This window comes from Asterias rubens, chromosome 4 (assembly GCF_902459465.1).
Source record: "Asterias rubens chromosome 4, eAstRub1.3, whole genome shotgun sequence".
NCBI classification, from domain to species: Eukaryota; Metazoa; Echinodermata; class Asteroidea; order Forcipulatida; family Asteriidae; genus Asterias; species Asterias rubens.
In genome coordinates this window covers 3,481,123-3,501,279 of record NC_047065.1, presented here as the reverse complement: position 1 = coordinate 3,501,279, position 20,157 = coordinate 3,481,123, and the positions used below count along the sequence as shown (strand labels likewise).

Genomic DNA, 20,157 nt, shown 5'->3' with positions numbered 1-20,157 from the left:
TTGTGTTAAGTTTTGGCAAAACCTTCATTTTTAGAGCCAGGTGGATGCATATGCATGTACTCTACAAGAGCATCTTTATGTACACACTTGAATAAGTTATAAAACCCAGTATGTCTGGATTTGTATGCTCCTATTTTAAGTTATATATCGCACACACAGAACATTGTCATTTGATGTGTCATCCTACATTTGTCATGTATACTGACGTTACCCTCCACAACTTCATATTGGAGTCCAATATGAAATTGTTTCTTCCCTTTGTCTAAGCAAGGAAAGTTTGTGTCACAGTGGACAAGGTTTGTGGTTACATGAAGTCTTCCGCATTGTAAGGAGCACGGGTTTCTAAGAATGTTTGGAGTGCAGGGTGGAAAAGAGTCTGTCTATTTTAGTGTTTACTGTCTAAAAAAAAATTCAAATGACAACGATCTATGCGCGAGTTTAAATAAAACAAACATTTGATGCATTTCGTTTGTGCTAAGTCGCAGTAGATAATCAGTAAGTGAAATCTGGCTTTTCAGATTCACTTGGCTCATGAAATAATCAAAATTTCACATTTTGCGACAATGCACGCACTTGCATCCAATATTTGTATAACATGCTTTTTTCAAAAAAGACATTAACAAGTAGTTCTATCCCTAAGAGAGTGCAATATCAATATTATATGTTTGCTTCAAATAATCACAAAAAGCACCAGATGTGTTCAATTAATTTTGTTTTATTATTTACAAACAGATCTTGTAAAATGTTCTTTCTGTATTATATCACTTTGTTGTGGAAACTGTGTAGTAAGTAACTGCATTGTCAAATGATTATTTTGCAATAAAAATCTTGAATGGTACTCAATGTTTGTGTCTGTTTTGTTTCTCCAAATGAGCATTATGACATTCACCACATGATATTATATTCCAAGTACATTGTATCATTCACAACCACAGTGCAGGATATTGAATGGTCAGACAGTAGGAGGGTTGACTGTGTACTGTGTAGACATGGTAGATGCATTAGCTACCTGGTATCAGATTGCAGACTGGCAAATGTATCCATCATTCGAGACAACAGTGGATGATATTAAATGGTCAGACAGTAGGAGGATTGATCGTATACTGTGTAGATGCATTTACCATAAGTCATTATATTGAAGGCTGGTATAGTTTTATCTATTGTTCAAAACTACAGTAACCAATATTGAATGGTCAGACAGTAGGAGGGTTGACTGTGTACTATGTAGACGTATTCACAGCCTGATATCATATCAATACCAACAAAAGAATTCTGCTATATTGCAAAACCACACTAGATGATGTATAACCTACCTGTATATAATATCAACAAAACAATTCTGATATTACATTGCAGGCTGTCAAAAGTGTATCATTCAAAATCACAGTGCACGATATTGAATAGTTAGCATGCAGAAATTGCTTCAATGGTACTAAAAAGAAAATGCAGTTGAAAGTTCAATCTGTATGGAACAAGCATGATATTGAGTCATTTGAAAAAAAAAGTAGTAACATTTCATCGAGTACAAGGACTTACCTACATGTTACGCATGCTGTAGGCTCAAGGTTATTTAATAATCACAATTTTTCAGATTTTTCCCAAGGGCAAACAAAAAATTGGAAAACAGACTAAAGTTGGTAAAATATCACGCCTGAATTGTAAAGATAGCATTCAAGGAAATGTCCAAAAGAATGGCATGAAATAACACTCTTCCAGCAAAAAACTCCTCATCGACTTGGGATTTCTTCCTCCTCTTCATATTGAATACTCGGCTCTGTGTGTTCAAACATATCTTCACTGTACAGATCTTTGTCCAACGATTCTTCCTCGTAGTACGTAGGGAACGGAGGGGGGTCTTTAAAATCATTCCGTTTGGGTATGATGGTGTCTATGATCTTAACGTAGCCGTACTTTGTGCCGCATACACTGCCATTGACGTAGATTATGTTGTACTTGGTGTTTACACGCCAGATCTGTGGTACGAATGAAAGTCATTTCTGGTTTTTAGCGTTAGCTTTTTTCATGAATAGGAGTAATTCTAACAGCTTTATTCCACGTACTGCATCTCTTTGGAACTCATAACCTGGTGCAAATTTCCCCCCATCCTACAATCTTGACTGTTTTATGAGGAATATTAATTCCCACCTTCAGCGGCTCCTAGCCCTTGGATGATGGGTTGTAAACTTGTTCCCTTAAAGGCACTGCACACCTTTGGCAAGTGTCAAAGACCCGTACTCTCACTTGTTGTATCCCAACATATGCATAAAATAACAAACCTGTTAAAATTCGGACTCAATCAGTCATCGAAGTTGCAAGAAAATAATGAAAGAAAAACACCCTTGTTTCACAACTGTGTGCTTTCAGATGCGTTACCGGTATTTGAAAAAATTACCTTTTTCTCAAAAATACAATAAAGCACATTATACATCTACTAATACTTTAATACACTAACCTTCAGTCCATAGGTCCATTGCCATTTGTCTCCCATATGTCCAGGCATTTTTTTACCAGGCCAAATTTTTCCCGGAGTCTGCAATAACACAGAAAAGAAAATCAATATCAATTAATTCAAAACATAGATCTGCTTAAAAAAATGGATTGGTGCTTTGATTCGTTCTTAGGGGTGGGATAAAGTGCTTGTTAGGAAACCCAATATTAGTACTAATGCCAAGACCACAACATAGAGACGACAACCTCCATGCAAATCCAGATTACTCACCCCTCCACCCCCAGATGCGCCCATTTTACGATGGGTCTTGGTGGCTCCGTGGCTTGCCGGTTGACCCTTCATTCCCCATCGTTTCATGACGCCCTGGAAACCTTTGTCAATCCTAATGAGGGGTAAACAAAACCAAAAAGGAGTCCCATTTATTTAAATTCTGTAAGAAACAAAACACTGACACAACACTGTCACAATGTCAATCGGTGACAACACAAACACAGTCATTCACTGTCAATGAGTGACACTGACACAACACTGTATTAAAGTCAATCAGTGACTCAACAATCACTGTCAATCAGTGACACACCACTGTCAAAAAAGCTCTCATTGTGTTGTCAAATGTTCATGATTGTTTATGTCATTTCACTATTTTACCTATGCTGTAGTTAGCCATAAAATATTACCAGTAAACAGCGTTTATGAGCTTGGGCCAATAAAGTCCAGCGTTAAAAAACCCTGCACATACATATAGACAAAAACATATCATGCAGCCCGCACCTTTAAGCATATTACAAGCATGGCAGACTGTCGACTGTTGGATAATCAAAGCTGTGATTGGTCAATTCAACTTTCGAATCAATAAACAGCCGTTGAAAAGTGACAATATACATTGAAACTCATTGCACTTGAGGACACTATTCTTCATTCAGTTCTTCAGTTTCTGAATAATTCACTTACGTTCTACCGCGGCAGTCGACATACATCCCCGGTCTGAAGTGCCCAGCTAAGAGTGGTGTACCTAAAATAAAAGTGGAAACCACAAAGATTGTAATGTGTACATCTGCTAAGCAAAATCTGTCTCTGTATTGCAGGTTTTGTGTTCAAAAAGCTGCTTAGCAAAATTCTTGGCTAAACAAGAAAAGACAGGGGTACCGGTGTGGCGGTTTCAGTCTTCCGCCGTGTTAGGTTTTCCGGGTGACGTAGTCGAACATATCATCACGTTGTTCTAACGGTTTTAGCTTTCCGGCGTGTTCAGTTTTCCGGGTGACCTGTCAGATACCGCCGCGAGTACCCTGGCAAGTACTGTAGTTCTCTCAGCAGTGACCCCAAATTGTTTATTATTACGATTCTTTTATGTGTATAGTCACATAATCTCTTACATGTATTCATGGGTACAACTTTAGGCAGGTCACACTCTGCTTACATAAGAAACAACTCATACCATCCACGCTTTTGCCGCTAGTTGTACTAGACTCGTGCACGCCGCCATGACAGCTACCGGAGGGTAACGGATGACTCAATATGGCACTAAAAATGGACTACTTTCGCTTGCTGTGCGCAGGCATCGCATGACGTAATGCTACCGCATTTGGTCATTCGGAAAACTGGTCACAGCCGAAAGTTGAAACCGCCACACCGGTAGCACTAATGGTAATGGTGTTCTGCCTGGTAAAATATCTTTGCAAAGCAAATTTGTTGTGCTGTTATGGGCTTGTTACATCATATGAAAGTGTCTAGATTAATCGGGACTAAATACCAAATCCACATGCAAGGTTCTGGTCAAAAGGGGATTCGAACCATGGCTGGTGACCTTCTACACATACGTACCTGGCTGCAACTTGGCATTTGGCGTCACATTAAACTTTGCTAAATGATCTTTCACTGGTACTGCTGCCTCCTTAAACTGCTCCGAGTAGAAAAATGATTTCTGTTGGAAGCAAACAGTTATAAAGTGTCAGTAATACGATGGCAATAATCGTTACCAATATTACTTTGAAAAACAAAGTTATGAAAAAATAGTTGTAGCTGTTGCAAACTGCCTACATACCCAAAGGGCCGATGACCGATAGTTAGTGGCCTTAAACTTTGACCCCTGCAGAGTCTTTCTGGAAGGCTAAATGACAACACTACAAACAATATACAGGGATAGTGTTCAGTGTCTCTAACAGTACAGTTACATAATTGCATCATTTAAAAGATAAAATACCTTGAGGGGATTGGCGTTCCTGGCACCAACAATGAGGTAGCCTTTTGTGTCACTGAATTTATTCTCCTCGGGAGGTGTGTAACTAATGACGTTGTTCTCCACTACCTGAAAAAGTAAACCCAGAAATATTTCTTAACATTGTAAACTATCACAGTCTTGCTAACGATACAAATATATATGCGCCCTAGAAAATTGGGGCCTGAAACCAAACTTGACAAAGCTGCATAAGAACCCAACCTATCTCTTTTCTCTTATGTCAAATACCGCCTAACGACCCCAATAGACCCCTTGCATTGGCAGCCATCGCAGGGCTGAGGTCGGTCGACCATGCATAACTCTCAGCCAATGGTAGGTCTTGATTGACCTCAGTGAGGGCACTAATTGGGTCTTGTGACATCCTGTGCCAGGTGTCTATTCCTTCTAAACCCACTATGGCTTCAATCCTTCTGGATCCAACTCCACTGCAATGTCCTTAGAAAAAAAACGTCCAGATAAATCTTTCACTTTAGCAAAGAGAACTTCAAGCATTTGGGCTAGTAAGTTTTTGTTTGACAAAGTTAAAAAACTTAAACGACTTAGGGAGATTCCGCAACTTTGATGAACCTGTGCAGAAGATGGATTCTCTAAACAGTTGAGTTAAAAATTAGAGTAAACTATAATTTCATACCTGTAGTGCTGTGACTGTAAGTCTCTCGCCTTCTTTAGTCCATATGGGCGTCATACCCAGCTTGATGGCTAGCAGGCCACATCTCTTAGACTTGGGTACCCACTCGCCCCTCGGCCAGGGTGCCTCTTTTAGCGGGCTAGGCCCTAGGGTGTTCTTGATCTTGCTCCACTTGTATATAACTTCTTCGTCTTCTTTAGAGATGTCCGACTCGTAATCATAGTCGTAATATGTTCGTCTCTGGACACTGCAGCTGCATATTCTGAGAAAAAAAGTAAGAAGTTTTCACTTTGAGTAAAAACCTTGATCCTCCCGACTGTTGCCAGTGCAAGTTTGTAATTTAATTTAATGTGTGCATGATGGGGGCTACTCCTAGAACTATAAAAATGGCCGTATAGGGTTTGTTTCACTATCGTGGGGACGATAGGGGCAAACCTCATCGTTCTAGAAGGTAGGAGTAGATGGAGTCATGATTGTTTAAACATTGGGTGAGCCTGCTATGCTACGGAGAGAACTTTTTGATTTAGGAGCAATCATTATCGGGACTAGTCTGGCTTGCAGGCTGTTACTTGCAGATATCTTTATATTGAGTTTGACTCACTCACAACTTCTACGCCGACTCCGCAAAGTCAATTTAATAGGTTGGGAATAGGATTACACTACTACATTGCGTGTACAGGTGTGTGTAGTTTTAGGCCTGCATAGCACATACAGACTGTGGTGAATTTGTTTTAAACATTTCAAAAAGCTTACAAAAAAACAAAATACAATTAAAAATAAGGGACAGCATAGTCATACTCATTGTATTGTCATATAGTGTTTTTTTTTTTACATTCAAGTTCTAAAATTATTTAACCGAAGTTGATTCAGCCCTTCCACCATCTATCGGGTTCTCATCTATCCATATCCCACCATCACTCTTCACAACAACAGTGACAAGCCCAACAATGCCAACTGCACATGAGTGAACCGCCATCCGCACAGCACACGGGCATGAGTGACGGGACGCGCACGAACATTGAATTGATATCAATTCAACAACAAAATGTTCAACAACAAATGTAATGTTTGTGGCATGGGCGCTATTGATAACAGTTAACAGTTATGGTAAGTTCGAAGATAAAGAAATGATGAAACAGAGCATACATAATACATACCTTGAAATCTTTTCAGTAAGGTTTAAAAGTGAGTTTTTCGAGCCAAGTTGTATTACCCGTGTGATCACCATGGGCGCCGCCATCTTTGCAATGCCGAGTCTCTTATACATTCGAAGATTTCATTGGACACTTGGATTTTACCTGCTCAACATCGCCCAATGAAACGCGGCGTAATTCCTAAACAAAATTCGACGGCTGTTTCACTCACAACTTTGCTGCATGCTGTGCACGGGGGGCCGGCGGTCTAAACCAGGCAGAAATACATTTAATTTTCTTCCGTAAATTGAGCATAGCTTGAGATTTGTTGTGACAATATCATGGACCCTGCACACGTATCTCGTCTGAAGGAAGAGATTGAACGATGCTTGGACGAAACAGAGTCGAAAACTAAGAAATGGTGAGTGAATTTTCTGACATTTTATGATTTATTTTTTACATATCCTTTCAAAAAAATAAATTAATTGTTTTTCTTCTTTTTATTTTTAATCCCTTCCAATGTTCAAAGATTGTGCCCAACATTTTTATAAATGCAACAGCCACAATTTACTGCAGCACAGATATTGTAATTTGCAATTAGTTTTGTTATTGTTGATTTATGATAAATCATATTTTTGTTGGAAAAGTTTCTGTATGGCGCCACCACTTTTTCATTCTACATAGAAATAATTTACCTCAATGTCTTTTTTTGTACAAATTTGTTGGCTCCTTACGAAAAGTTACCCTTATTTATTTATGCCTAATAATAATATAATATGTACACAAATATAAATAATTTTTTTTACACACAGATGGGGCCGGATCAAGAGAGACAAAACCATCATGTTTGATGTTATTGTTAGATATAAAGCTTAATTAAATGTCCGTTGTATGCTTTTTATTGACAGGGAGAAGTTTAAAGATGACTACACTGCACTTCAAGACAGGCTCAGATCTCTGCCTGACAAAGTGTCTCATAATATCATGGTAAATATTCACAGAAAATGTCAATTCCCGCAAAACACGCGCATGCGATCACTAGCCTATATTAGTTCATCCTACGTACCGTGTTTCAGCCAACCAGAACACAGAAAAAGCAAGAGGTGTGTTATAAATGATATTATTCTTGGTATTATTCTGGCTGCTTATTTATCACTACCAGGTTCCATTTGGATCTGTTGCCTTCATGCCTGGCCAAATCGTACACACAAATGAAATCATGGTTCTACTCGGGGACAACTGGTTTTGTGAAAGATCCGCTAAGCAGGCTTGTGAAATAGTTGACAGAAGGAAAGAAAGTAAGTAGTCAAAAGAGGAATTTTTAATGTACTAATCATTAACGTTCAGTTTTTCACTTTGTGCTCATCCAATGTACAAAAAATATATAGGCTACTTCTGGCTCTAAACCTGGCATTGGTTTGCGCAAAATAAATAGCAAATGCTGATTTCATTTTTTAAAGCCATTACACACTTTCGGTAAACAGTATTGTCCAAGTCCCACACTTTGTGTATCACAACTTATATATAAAATAACAAACCTGTGAAAATTTAGGCTCAATCGGTCATCGGAGTCGGGAGAAAATAACGGGAAAACCCACCCTTGTTTCCGCACGTTTCGCCGTGTCATGACATGTGTTTAAAATATATCCGTAATTCTCGATATCGAGAATTGATATTGTTTTAATGTTTTCTCAAAAAGTAAAGCATTTCATGGAATAATATTTCAAGAGAAGTCGTTCACCATTACCTTCTGTAAACCCTGTAAACTATTTGTAAACCTGTGACCTTTTTTTTTTCTGTACCAAAAGTGTATAATGGCTTTAAGGCAATTCTTATGACAAAAAATGATTATTCTGACAAACCATGAGACTCATAAGTGGAAGGCAAATTAAAAAAATTATTTGTATTTATCTTAAATTTGTTCTTGTTGTAGCCCCTAACCAAGACTGGCTTGCAGCCTTGTTTGGGGCAAACTAGATATATATTAAAAAAGCAATAATTTAACACAGAATTATTATTTGTGCGATAGAGACTTAGCTACGGTAATTTCCCTTCCCCCATTTTATTTTGTAAGTCTTCGGGCGCTTGATGCTTGATGAATAACCACCTAGAAAGCTAACTGCTTGACCAAGGTGTCGAGAAAAACTCTGCAGGGTAGAAGCATCAGCTCACTAACTATTTATTTTTCAATTTTTATCTACAGATGTGGACAGCATGCTCTCAGATCTAGCCAAGCAGTCAGATCTCTTGAAATCCAGGCTTGGTTTTACATCAGAACTAAAAGACATGAGCGATAACAAGGGTGATCTTGTTGACATTAGAGAGGACTACGACGCTGAGAAGGAGGCTAGATGGAGAGGTCAGTCTTCATTAAATATTTCATGGGGCCTTTATGCCAGGAAAAGCCATTGAAAACTTCTTGTTCATTTTCAGAGGTATTACTTTGTATAGATTATTACAAACTAAAGCACCAAGGGTGGGCAGTGGGGAAGTATCCCGCATGGGCCACAATAGCAAATTGCCCGGACGATTAGTAAATCACTCATGCCAATTATTAATCCAGGATTTAAGTTATTTTTTGCATTGTTATTGTTAAGTTATTGGATAAAATGTAGCAAAAAAAGCATTTTTTAATTATTATTTTTTAACTTGTTAACTTGTTTTTATGAACTTTTTCTAACTTTAAAGAGGAACGAAAAGCAAAGAAGAAAACTGCGGCTTCAGGCGTCACAAAGAGCAAGAGCTCAGAGAGTCATCAAGGGGACATGGGTCAGGGGTCAAATCAACCATTGATTGGTGGTCGAGGGCAGGCCATCACATCGCACAACTCAGAAGGTGGAGCCAAGACGAGGGAGGAGGGGGAGGGGGACAGGGGGAGAGTGGAGGAGGGGGACCAAGCAGACGCAACAGGGAGGAGAATGACTGAGTTGTGGGCGAGGTTGGACGAGCTCGAAAGACAGGAAGAAGAATTAGACGAGTTGGCGCGGTAAGTTGGCGTGTGAAATCATTATTAACATTCCTTCCAGGTAACAAATCCAAGGCAAAAAAAACAAAAGTGGTCTATGCACTGTAACGCGTAGACATGTCTGTCTGATTCCTGTGTTTGGTTAACCTGTATTGTACAACTAATGAAAACAAAAAATTGGTAGGCACTGGAACTGTCTACGAAATTGGAGTTGCCGGATTGTAGCTCATGTTTGAGATGTGCCATTTTGACAGGTCAAGGTGTAGGTCACAGCGGTGAGTTAAAGTCAACAAATCAAATGCCAAGGTCCAAGTGCTCTGGTGTAGGAACATGGTCTGGTGATATCTTCGTTAGCTGAAATGTTTTGAGGCCCGAGGGTGTTTTAACGTCATTGCTGTTGTAACACTTGAAAATTTGCAGGTGTCACGATTAAACTTGGCCGATAACACTTAAGAATAAAACTCGGATAAAGACTCTTTTTTTTGGGCTAGATATACAGAATATTTTTTTTTTTAAGAACTGTATAAGGCTTAACGAAGATTGTGGAAGAGTACAAGATCAGTAAAGAGAAGGCAGGATTAGAGAGAAGAACACTGGATCGGGCTAACCAGGAGGGTCTGTCGACGAGAGTAGACTAGAGAAGAATGAATAGTATGGGAAAATAGAATGTTTATACAGAGGTCATTAAATAATTAAAACACATAAATTTGTCTAGTCCCAGACAGCTAGTCTGGACACTGGTGTCTGGGTGTGCATTGTAATGGGGATGGGTTGTACGCATGGGGTGGTGGAAATGAGAGGTCCTTACAAAATACAAGCTTACACTGTTATTTTCTCCTCTCTTTCTCTCCTTTCCTGTTCAGACAAGACGAAAACACTGTACCTAGTAAAAATCCCAACAATTCTCAGAGTGGGGATGACACAGGTCGGCATGTTCGATGGGAAGATGATGAATATGAAGAATCAGACTCAGACGATGACACTGCTGACCCTAAGCCGACTACAATCACCTTCAGGCATACCAAGGCTGTCACGGATACCGAGGTATGCATATTTTTGGGTCTTGTATACTCTCTAATTCCATGTAATTTTCCTTGTTCTGCACTAAGTACAACAAAAATGGCAAAGAATGACGTTCTCGGCATATTTCAACTTCCGTTTCAGACACCTGTTGCAAAGGAATCGCCCTCTGCCTGTGCTCCCTCTGAAATCTCAACGACACTTCTCAGCCCTGCAGACATTTACAAGCAGTACCTAACTACAATGGGTCAGAATCCAGGGGGAGGGACCTCACTTGAAGAAGCTGCACCTTGTGATGAAACCCATGGGAAGGGTCAGCTGTTAAAATCAATTCTCAAGAGTGGGCCAAGATCCCATCTGGTTAGGGCACCAGAGGAGCCAGAAGGGATGCAGAAAAAGGAGGCAAAAAATCATGTGATACTCCCAGCTCCACCCTCGGTAAGTTTAAAGTGATGACATTATTTGCAGTGGTTTAGGTCAAGACCAGACCAATTTGTTTGGCCACAAGATCAGCTTAAAGATCAGCTTATCAGCTTAAAAATTACAGTAAATCAGGGCCCAATTTCATGGATCTGCTTACCGTAAGCACAGATTTGGCGCTTTACGGAAGCATGGAACTCTGCTTACGTCAAGCATATTTCACGGGTTAGCGGTGAATTTTGGCTTCTGCGCGTGCGTGCTCCACGTTACTAGGCATTCTACGCTTACAAGGCAAGCGCAGAAATTCAGCGCTTGCACGTAAGCGGGGAATCGTGATCGTAAGCGCAGAATTCGGCGGTAAGCATAGCCATGATATTGTGAACACTTTGAAAGGTCTCGACACAAAACTGAGACTAAGACGGAGTCTACAAAATTTAGACCTGGAAGCAGTTAAGACCTCAACAACAAATCGGGTATTGAGTCGATCTTGAGACCTACAACACTACATAACTGCATGCAAATTAACCGTGTGTAAATAAAGAACAACCTGGTAAAGGTCTTGACTTTCCCTCCAAATGCAGGCATTCTCAGGTCAAGTAACAGAAAGAGAGGAGACACGGGTCGTTCCTGAAGTAGTAAACTTGCCTCCTACCAGTAGCGAACCACCAGCCCCGCCCAAGAAAGTGTCTCGATTTAAAGCGGCCAGACAGAACCAACAACTCAGGTGACACTCCCAACGTTATATTCATCGTTATAAATATTATGTGGACATTCCTTTGTTCTATTTTGGAACATGTTTATTACTTTTGATCTGTGGGTTGATTTTCAAGTCTGTTGGAGTGTTGAAGTCTTCTTTGAGGTGTAGAAGTTCATGAAAATTTCACAGTGCAACTTTAGTATAAATAATAATAGTGGCAATTTATAATGCGCCATGTCTGTCTAAAAGACACTCCTGGCGCAGGAGAGATGCAAACCAAGTTGACAATAAGTCGTATACAAAGATTTAAGCACAAAAATAGGAGTGACTTGTCGGAGATTTGGGGGGGAGTTCGTTCCACAGTGATGGGCCAGAGTGTGAGAAGGATCGAGCTCCCCAAGAGAAGAAGTTAAGTGTTGGATGATCTGAGCTGCCGAGGTGGTGTGTGAAGATAAAGTATGTATTTAGTATGAGTAAGTATACTTTTTTTCTCAATCATTGGTTTTGTAGATGAAGTCTGCCTTAGTTTGCCAAGTCCACCTGCTCCCACAGATACCAACATTAAGGTTCACTCAGAATACATTAATTTTTTTTAAATTCAATCTGTCAAAAGAAATGGCTGAAAATTGAAATTAAGTTTTCTGTTCAAATAATAGAAAAACTATCTTTGAAGTTCAAATGTTTACAGTCAACCTAGTTTCAATAGCTGACTACTGCTCCCGGTGGATGGGGAGAATTTTCTCTTAGGTTGCAACTAGAATAGGTTGCCTGTTGGAAGCAAGGAGAAAGCTATTGAATTGAAATCTCCTGAGATGGCTGAAATTTTAATTTGAAATATCTGCTAAATTTGAGACATTACTTTGTTATTTGGTCATGTCAGTGTACGTGTATAGGGTAGTCAATATTTAAAGGCAGTGGACACTATTGGTAGTTTCTTCAAATAATTATTTGCATAAAACCTCACTTGGTAACGAGTAATGGGGAGAGGTTGCTAGTATAAAACATTGCGAGAAACAGCTCCCTCTGAAGTGATGTAGTTTTCGAGAAAGAAGTAACTTTCCACGAATTTGATTTTGAGACCTCAGATTTAGAATTTGAGGTCACAAAATCAAGCATCTGAAAGCACATAACTTCATGTGACTAGGGCCTTTTTTTCTTTCATTATAATCTCGCAACTTTGACGACCAATTGAGCTCAAATTTTCACAGGTTTGTTATTTTATGCATATATTGAGATACACCAAGTGAGAAGACTGGTCTTTGACAATTACCAATAGTGTCCACTGTCTTTAAAATTTGGTGTGGTTAGATGGGTCAAACCAATTAAGAAATAAGATCAACAAAGAACAATTTTAAATGTTGAACCTATCTGAATGGCCCCTTCCTGTTGGGCATGATCTGTACAGTACAATTCCATAGCAAAACAAATGTACATTCCTTGCATTGACTAGTTGGATTGCCAGAGTTTGTCTCTAATTTGCATTGAACAAAATAAAGTTGTACTGTATTTACAGTATACAGTACTTCAAAGATATAGGATTAATGAATTTTCTTTCCTTTTTATTTTGAAATGTGTTCATTTTTAGAGTATTGTTTGTAAATGTTAACACTATGTCCTCCCAAGGGTCTGTAGAGTGCCATGATTACTAAGGGAATAAAGGGGTAGCGAAGAGTTCTTCAACGGCCGTTAAAAGCTGGCAGGGTCGGGGCCTTTATCGCACGGCAACGACCCTGCAAGGTTTTAAACGGACATTTATGAACGAGTCACTACTCTGTTATTCCCATTCATAAATGCCCTTTTGTTAAAAAAACGTTAAAAAATACAGTTATAGACTCTTTAACAATTGAAAATTCGAGGTTTGAAATATTTTATTCCAAAACTTTGTTAAGAATCTCTTCGTTGCGCGTGGGTTGTGTGTATGCGCGCGCGCTTTGATTACGCGCTGATACTATAGCTATGAATTGCGTTCCGTGTGATAAACTTGCATGCCCGACACGCGGAAGCCAGCTTGTTACACACAGGTCCAGCTGGTCATTATGAAAGGTTTAAACACCCCCACGTGACGCGCTCTCCACCAATAGGAGTAGTGAAACTGTCTGGGGTATTTATGAATGTCTGATATTTATAACAGAAGCCACACGCTACATAGTGCCTAAATATAAATACACAATAAGCATGACTTCGGTGTTCAGAACAGAAAATATCTTTTAACATCAATTTATTGAAACATAATCTAAAAAAACAACATCACCTAGCTGACAATATGCGGTACATGAGTACAAAAAACTTAAACTTACATGTAACTACTGCTTCGACAGCAATGTGATAATAGGAATAGTCATACTTTAGACACTGGACACTATTGGTAAAATTGGTCTTCTTAATTGGTGAATCTAAATCTGAGGTCTCAAAATCAAATTCGCGGAAAAGTACTTCTTTCTCCAAAACTCTGCACTTCAGAGGGAGCTGTTTCTCACAATGTTTTTACTATCAACAGCTCCCCATTACACGTTACCAAGTTTATGCCAATAATTATTTTGAGTATTTACCAATAGTGTCCACTGCCTTTAAATGACAAGTAAATACGTAATCTAGTAATGAATAACCTTTATTTCATTTATTTTGGAAAATTATTTCAACTGAAGAAAGATGTACTGTATAAAAGCAGTTTCATCATATTTCAATTCTCTATGTCTATTTTTTGGTGACGGATCTTTGTCCAGTTTGTGGTCATGAAATAATTTAGAGGTAATGAGGTACAAATGTACATGTTTTCCAACTGACTGCATCCTGCAGTTACCAATGGCAGTCATATAGTATTTAACATGGGTGGGGCATTGCAAGGTTAAGGACACTAGTGTCAAGACCGGGACTCAAACCCACATTATGATGATCAGAAACACCAGAAACTAAACTCAGCCATGTCACTCCCGACATTTTAATTACATAGTTTACATTGTAGTTTGACTACTTAACCAAATTTTAATTGGTCTTGCTGCAAATAAAAGTGTTTTGCTGTGCCTGCTTTTACTCACATTTTGTGAATGGGTGACAACAAAAGTGTCCTGACCGGCACCTAACCACTCTATGATGATCAGAAACACCAGAGCTTGAGTCCCGAGTGCTTGACACCAAGCCATGCCACGCCCCACATTGTAACTTTACTAGTTAACATTGATGTTTGACTAATTAACAAAATTCTAATTGGCCTTGCAGCAAATGACAGTGTTTTTACTTGCCTGTTTTTACTCACATTTGACAAATGGGTGACAACTAACAACCTGACTAAGGTACATGTATTACTCTAAACAAATCTGCCTAGAGCCCAGAGGCAATTTCACATAGCAATACAATTCATCTTGAGACAAATTGTCAATATCACCATAGTGATTTGTATTGTGACTTAAGCAACCGCGATTGATTTGCAGTTAACATCAATCTTAGCTCTTTGTGAAAGTGGCCCCTGATTTGCCTTCATTGCCCACTGTGGAAGCATTGTACAATGTTGAACACTGTGATACCTAGTCCTATGTAGGACTCTTCCTCTGTGCTGTACACAGATCATGCAGATACAGAGTCCCGAGGGTCCAGTTTAGGGTAAGACAAATTTCAGACCTCCATAATTCAAATATTTCTTGTAATAACCTACTACTTTAAAGGCAGTGGACACTATTGGTAATTACTCAAAATAATTATTAGCGTAAAACCTCACTTGGTAACGAGTAATGGGGAGAGGTTGATATCCAATAAAACATTGTGAAAAACGGCTCCTTCTGAAGTAACAAACATAGTTTTGAAGAAAGAAGTAATTTTCATGAATTTGATTTCTAGACCTCAGATTTATAATTTGAGGTCTCGAAATCAAGCATCTGAAAGCACACAACTTCGTGTGACAAGAGTGTTTTTTCTTTCATTATTATCTTGCAACTTCAATGACCAATTGAGCTCAAAATTTCACAGATTTGATGCATACGTTGAGATACACCAAGTGAGAAGACTGGTCTTTGACAATTACCAATAGTGTCATTTAAGATTCCATGGCCGCATACATTTCCTAGCTGTGGGTTTTGGACAGTACTGATTTTGGACGTCAGATATTCCTCAAAAATCTTTCATGCTCGGCAGATTTCAAACTCAGTATATCGTGCTAACCTATAACTCCTGTGTTTGCACGGGCACCGGTATTGCATACCACAGTATGCACTCGTTGTCTGTTTTTTTCTGGGCTAAATTACTAAATGGCTACACCTTCAGTATAATACAAAATACCCTAGACTTGTAACTAGTCCCTGGGGAACTCTATGTGGGTTAGACATGATGATATAGTTTCTGCTAGTTGTTGAGAACTTGCTGCTATTACATTTCGCTTCATCAAATCGAGCGGCCCACCTACAGTGAAAAAACAATTGCAATTGATAAATAATTCAGTCGCCTGACAATGACTGGAGCAAGCTTGTCAAAACAGTGAGAACAATTAAGAACTCACTCCGCGGTAGTGAAGTTAATACCGAGAAGCCCTGGGCGACTAATGCGACTAGTGTCATAGTCACAACTATTAAATCATTAGTCCAGTCGCTAGGCCTGCTACTGTTTTTCAATTACTCCGTTAAAGACACTGGACACCTTTGGTAATTGTCAAAGACCAGTCTTCTCACTTGGTGTATCTCAACATATGCACAAAATAACAAACCTGTGAAAATTTGAACTCAATTGGTCGTCGCAGTTGCGAGATAATAATGGAAGAAAAAACACCCTTGTCACCTGAAGTTGTGTGCTTTCAGATGCTTGATTTCAGACCTGAAAATCGAATTCTGAGGTCTCCAAATCAAGTTCAAATATTTTAGTGGAAAATAACTTCTTTCTCGAAAACTATACGTTACTTCAAAGGGAGTCGTTTCTCACAATGTTTTGTACTATCAACTGCTCTCCATTGCTTGTTACCAAGTAAGTTTTTTTGAGTAATTGCCAATAGTGTCCAGTGCCTTTAGTTGTGCTGAGGTTTCAGTAGTTTTATGCATGAGGTTTTTTGTAGTTCTAATAATAGTCCAATTGTAATCTCTTACCTTTTGGGTCGATGACTGTTCCACCAGCCTCCGTTACGATGACAGCACCAGCAGCCATGTCCCAGCAGTGGATACCATGCTCAAAGTAAACGTCCCCTCCACCCCTCGCTACCTGACACATATTCAGGGCTGCTGATCCTAGAGATCGTAATCTGGATCACAAAACACAAGACACATTAAAAAAAATTATTTAAAAAAATAAGAATAAAACAACACAAAGGTAGCTAAGCACTACAAACTTATACTTACCAGAATAAAGTTACCAGCCAAAATACCTTGTCACATGCACCATTTCTGAATGGTATCCTGTTAATTTGTTTGCTAAGCACAACATCGTTAAGCAAAACTGTATGCTCAAGAAGTGGGCCCAGTTACAAGCCAAAGTACCATTTCATAAAGTTGTTTTTATCGGTAAGCAAACTTTGCTTTTGCTCTCCTTTTGTAGTGATATTTTCTATGACACTATAAGTAGAAAACACCTACCCATGAGCCCCTCGATCAATGACGGCAGCAATGTTACCTAACTTGGTCTTGACGTGGGCTTTATCGCGACTGCTTCCCACCTCAGCAATGGCTAAACATTTACAAATATCTGGAAAAAGAAAAGAAATTATCAACATTGTGAAAAGGTTTTAACGATAATGTTGGTTTGACCATGTACAGTTAAGTATTGGTCTTGACATGAGCTTTATTCGAGACTGCTTCCCAACTCAGCAATGGCTAAACACTGTTTACAGATATCTGGGGGGGGGGGGGGGAATCATCAACGTTGAGAAGTCTTTTTTTCTAAAGATGTTGGTTTTACCATGATCTGCACAACCCTACAAAGAACGATTCATATAAATCCCTTGAATAGTGTGTTTTTTGTTTAATTTCATGACGCAATAGGGTCCGCTTTTATTTAGAACCAAATTTGCTATTCAACTAAGTGGCGGACCATGTTCCGTGAGGTGCATGTCAAGAGGCCTTAAAAAAAAATCACTGTCTTTGTGCATGATTAACTTTTTAAAAGGATAAGGAGCAATTCCCAACAGCAAACTTTTGAGAGATTCGAGTACAATATGCCGCTCATTAAATGAGATGAAAAAATAATTAAAAAATTAAATATAACAAATTTGAGCACTTGTATTGTAACCTTCTTGCTTTGAGCAGCTGATGGGCTTGTCGTTGCAAAACGCTCCGCCTCCTTTTATTGCTGTGAACATCTCATCCAGTATTGGGTTATAGATCACACCAACGCTATTCTCTTTATTTATTGACAGTCCGATTGAGACTGCCACAAATGGAAAGCTGCAAAATAGAAAAATGGTGTTTAAATTTTCTGCATACCCTTGGAGAAAAAAAAAAGAGAAAGAAAAGTAACAGAATATTATTATTAATAGATTCCTGGGAGCTCTACAAAACCTACCAATGGACAAAGTTTGTAGTTCCATCCACCGGGTCAATAATCCATGTTGGATTATCTGTTAGTTCACAATGACTTCCAGCTTCTGTTGACTCCTCACCAATAAAACTGCAAGACAAAAATAGAGAAAGACTCTGCTAGGGATGAAACATCAGGCCATTATCAAATAATTATGATTTGTAGCCCGCACCTTGGAAGTGGCCTTCAGGCCTTGTGTGTCTGGCGACTTGCATAAAAAAAAAGATTTAAAAAAAGTTAAACAAAAACTTTAAGCCAATGATCACGCATGCACAATTCATCAAAGATGGTGGCCAATGCACAGATGCAAGCGGTCTGTACCTGTGATCGGGGAACTTATTCTGAAGGAAGGAGATGATAAGTTTCTCCACTTTCTGATCCGTCTCGGTCACTAGGTCGACCGGTGAACTCTTGATTTCAATTGTCTTTTTGAGTTGGAATGTGGTACGAATTTCCTGTTGAAAAAGAAAGTGATTTATAAACTATATAGTACAACCATTAGCAAATAACTTACATGTGACAGCAGAGGTATTTGTTGTTAGTTTTCATCGAGTAGGCCCCTATGCCTCATTTAACACTCGCCTTCTCTTATTTATGGTCAGTCGGTTCTACATTCCGTAACGAAACGGGAACAAAGTTTACACATAAATAAATTGATTTTTGGGTTGAACAAAGAATTGACTAGAGTGGGATTTGAACCAACGACCTCCGGATTAACGTGCCGGCGCTCTACCAACTGAGCTATTCCTGTTGGTGATGTCCCTATTTTGTCAATAATTATAAAATAATAATTATGATTTAAATTTATTTAAATGATTATCGTAGCGTCATATGTTATCGACCCTCATATGTTTTCGGTCCCCAACTTTGATTCCCGTTTACCGCGAAATTGTGCAAGCCGCACCGGTGACAGAAGCTATGCAGTTTACTCACGGTCTGTATTTTCATCAGGCTTAATCATGCTGAGAATAAAGTTTCCTGTCGTTGGTTATGCTCAAACATTTATAAAATGATTGATTTTTGGTACTAATCACTAGTGCATTATTATGCCAACATTCAAGTGAGTCAAAGAAACATCACCCAACCTCGAAAGTTCAAAACAAAATTACTATCTGCTAGATTGAGTTTCATTCTGCTTTAGTCACTAGATTGATCACGTGAGGTGGTTACTTTTTGGGATTCTATGGTGCGCAAATGTGGGGAAAATATTAAAATATTTTAAGTGAAAATGACAACAATTTTTTTAATTTATTTACTGCATAACTGTTATAAATTCCGATAAGCGTAATAATTTAGGAGAAAATATCATAGATTGGTTTCTTATCTCCTGAAACCAAACATTACTGGTCTGAAATGGGGGAAAACGGATTGTTATGAAGTGTGTGTGCATCAAGGTGCGTTGGGGTATTTTACTTTCATGCCTTATGATATCTCTGGATTCTAATATAGTAGCCATAATGCCTTAGGACAAAAATGTAATTAAATTTGTTAAGTACTAATTGAATAATATTTTTGATTTACTTTGCCCGCCGTACTAGCTTCTGAATATTCAATAAAATACCAACCAATGAAAGGTGTGAAAACATATGACGTTGCTCCAATGTCGTGCATGCACAAGCACTGTTATTAATGGCGGACTGTCTCTCGCAACGTAAAACCAAAACTTTAAAAATTTCAACACACCATGAAGTGAAAGTGTTATTGTTAAAAAATTGGATAGATGATTTGAAAAAAAAAAATTTAGTTTTTGATTGTGAACAATTTTCCTGTTATCCTACTGAAAACACATGACACCAGATGAATGCTTGATAATTGATATGCATGATGTTTATGAAATAATTATGTCTTATGATTAATTTTATTTTTTAATACTATATTTTTACCTCTCCTGCTTTTCTTGCAATTTCGACGGCAGCACTGAGGTACTCCTGATGCACCGTTGAACTTGTGTTTCCTTGCAAATTTGCCATGGTGTCGGGTGTGTCTCTGTGTGGTGTTGTGCCTGTTTATTTGACGTGTGTGTGAATAGACCTTATCGCAAATACCAATGCGCAAGCGCAGACTGTTGAATGAGGTGCATTGTGGGATATATATGGATCAAATTTGGATACCAGCTAGACCAC

At 38.7% G+C, this 20,157-nt stretch overlaps 3 protein-coding genes across 3 annotated transcripts; 1 reads left to right on the top strand and 2 right to left on the bottom strand.

The window, feature by feature from the left end:
* Nucleotides 1-699: 699 nt before the first annotated feature.
* Nucleotides 700-6,580, bottom strand: LOC117289562 (39S ribosomal protein L3, mitochondrial-like). Its single transcript, XM_033770719.1, has 8 exons — nt 6,471-6,580; nt 5,317-5,575; nt 4,650-4,754; nt 4,271-4,370; nt 3,401-3,461; nt 2,720-2,831; nt 2,453-2,530; nt 700-1,973 (listed from the first exon to the last, which is right to left on the bottom strand). Exons 1-8 carry the CDS (start codon nt 6,578-6,580, stop codon nt 1,728-1,730), a joined length of 1,071 nt encoding a protein of 356 aa, XP_033626610.1. The 3' UTR covers nt 700-1,727.
* Nucleotides 6,581-6,671: 91 nt separating this feature from the next.
* LOC117289560 (unconventional prefoldin RPB5 interactor-like) lies at nt 6,672-12,524 on the top strand. The gene is made up of 8 exons (XM_033770718.1): nt 6,672-6,867; nt 7,355-7,433; nt 7,609-7,744; nt 8,650-8,805; nt 9,135-9,432; nt 10,275-10,455; nt 10,576-10,869; nt 11,433-12,524. The coding sequence occupies exons 1-8, from the start codon at nt 6,788-6,790 to the stop codon at nt 11,577-11,579; spliced, it is 1,371 nt and encodes a 456-aa protein (XP_033626609.1). The 5' UTR covers nt 6,672-6,787; the 3' UTR covers nt 11,580-12,524.
* Nucleotides 12,525-15,499: 2,975 nt separating this feature from the next.
* On the bottom strand, nt 15,500-20,098 carry LOC117289248 (inositol monophosphatase 1-like). Its single transcript, XM_033770277.1, has 7 exons — nt 19,918-20,098; nt 18,356-18,489; nt 18,020-18,124; nt 17,747-17,901; nt 17,095-17,203; nt 16,612-16,763; nt 15,500-15,937 (listed from the first exon to the last, which is right to left on the bottom strand). The coding sequence occupies exons 1-7, from the start codon at nt 20,002-20,004 to the stop codon at nt 15,831-15,833; spliced, it is 849 nt and encodes a 282-aa protein (XP_033626168.1). The 5' UTR covers nt 20,005-20,098; the 3' UTR covers nt 15,500-15,830.
* Between the last annotated feature and the right edge of the window lie 59 nt (nt 20,099-20,157).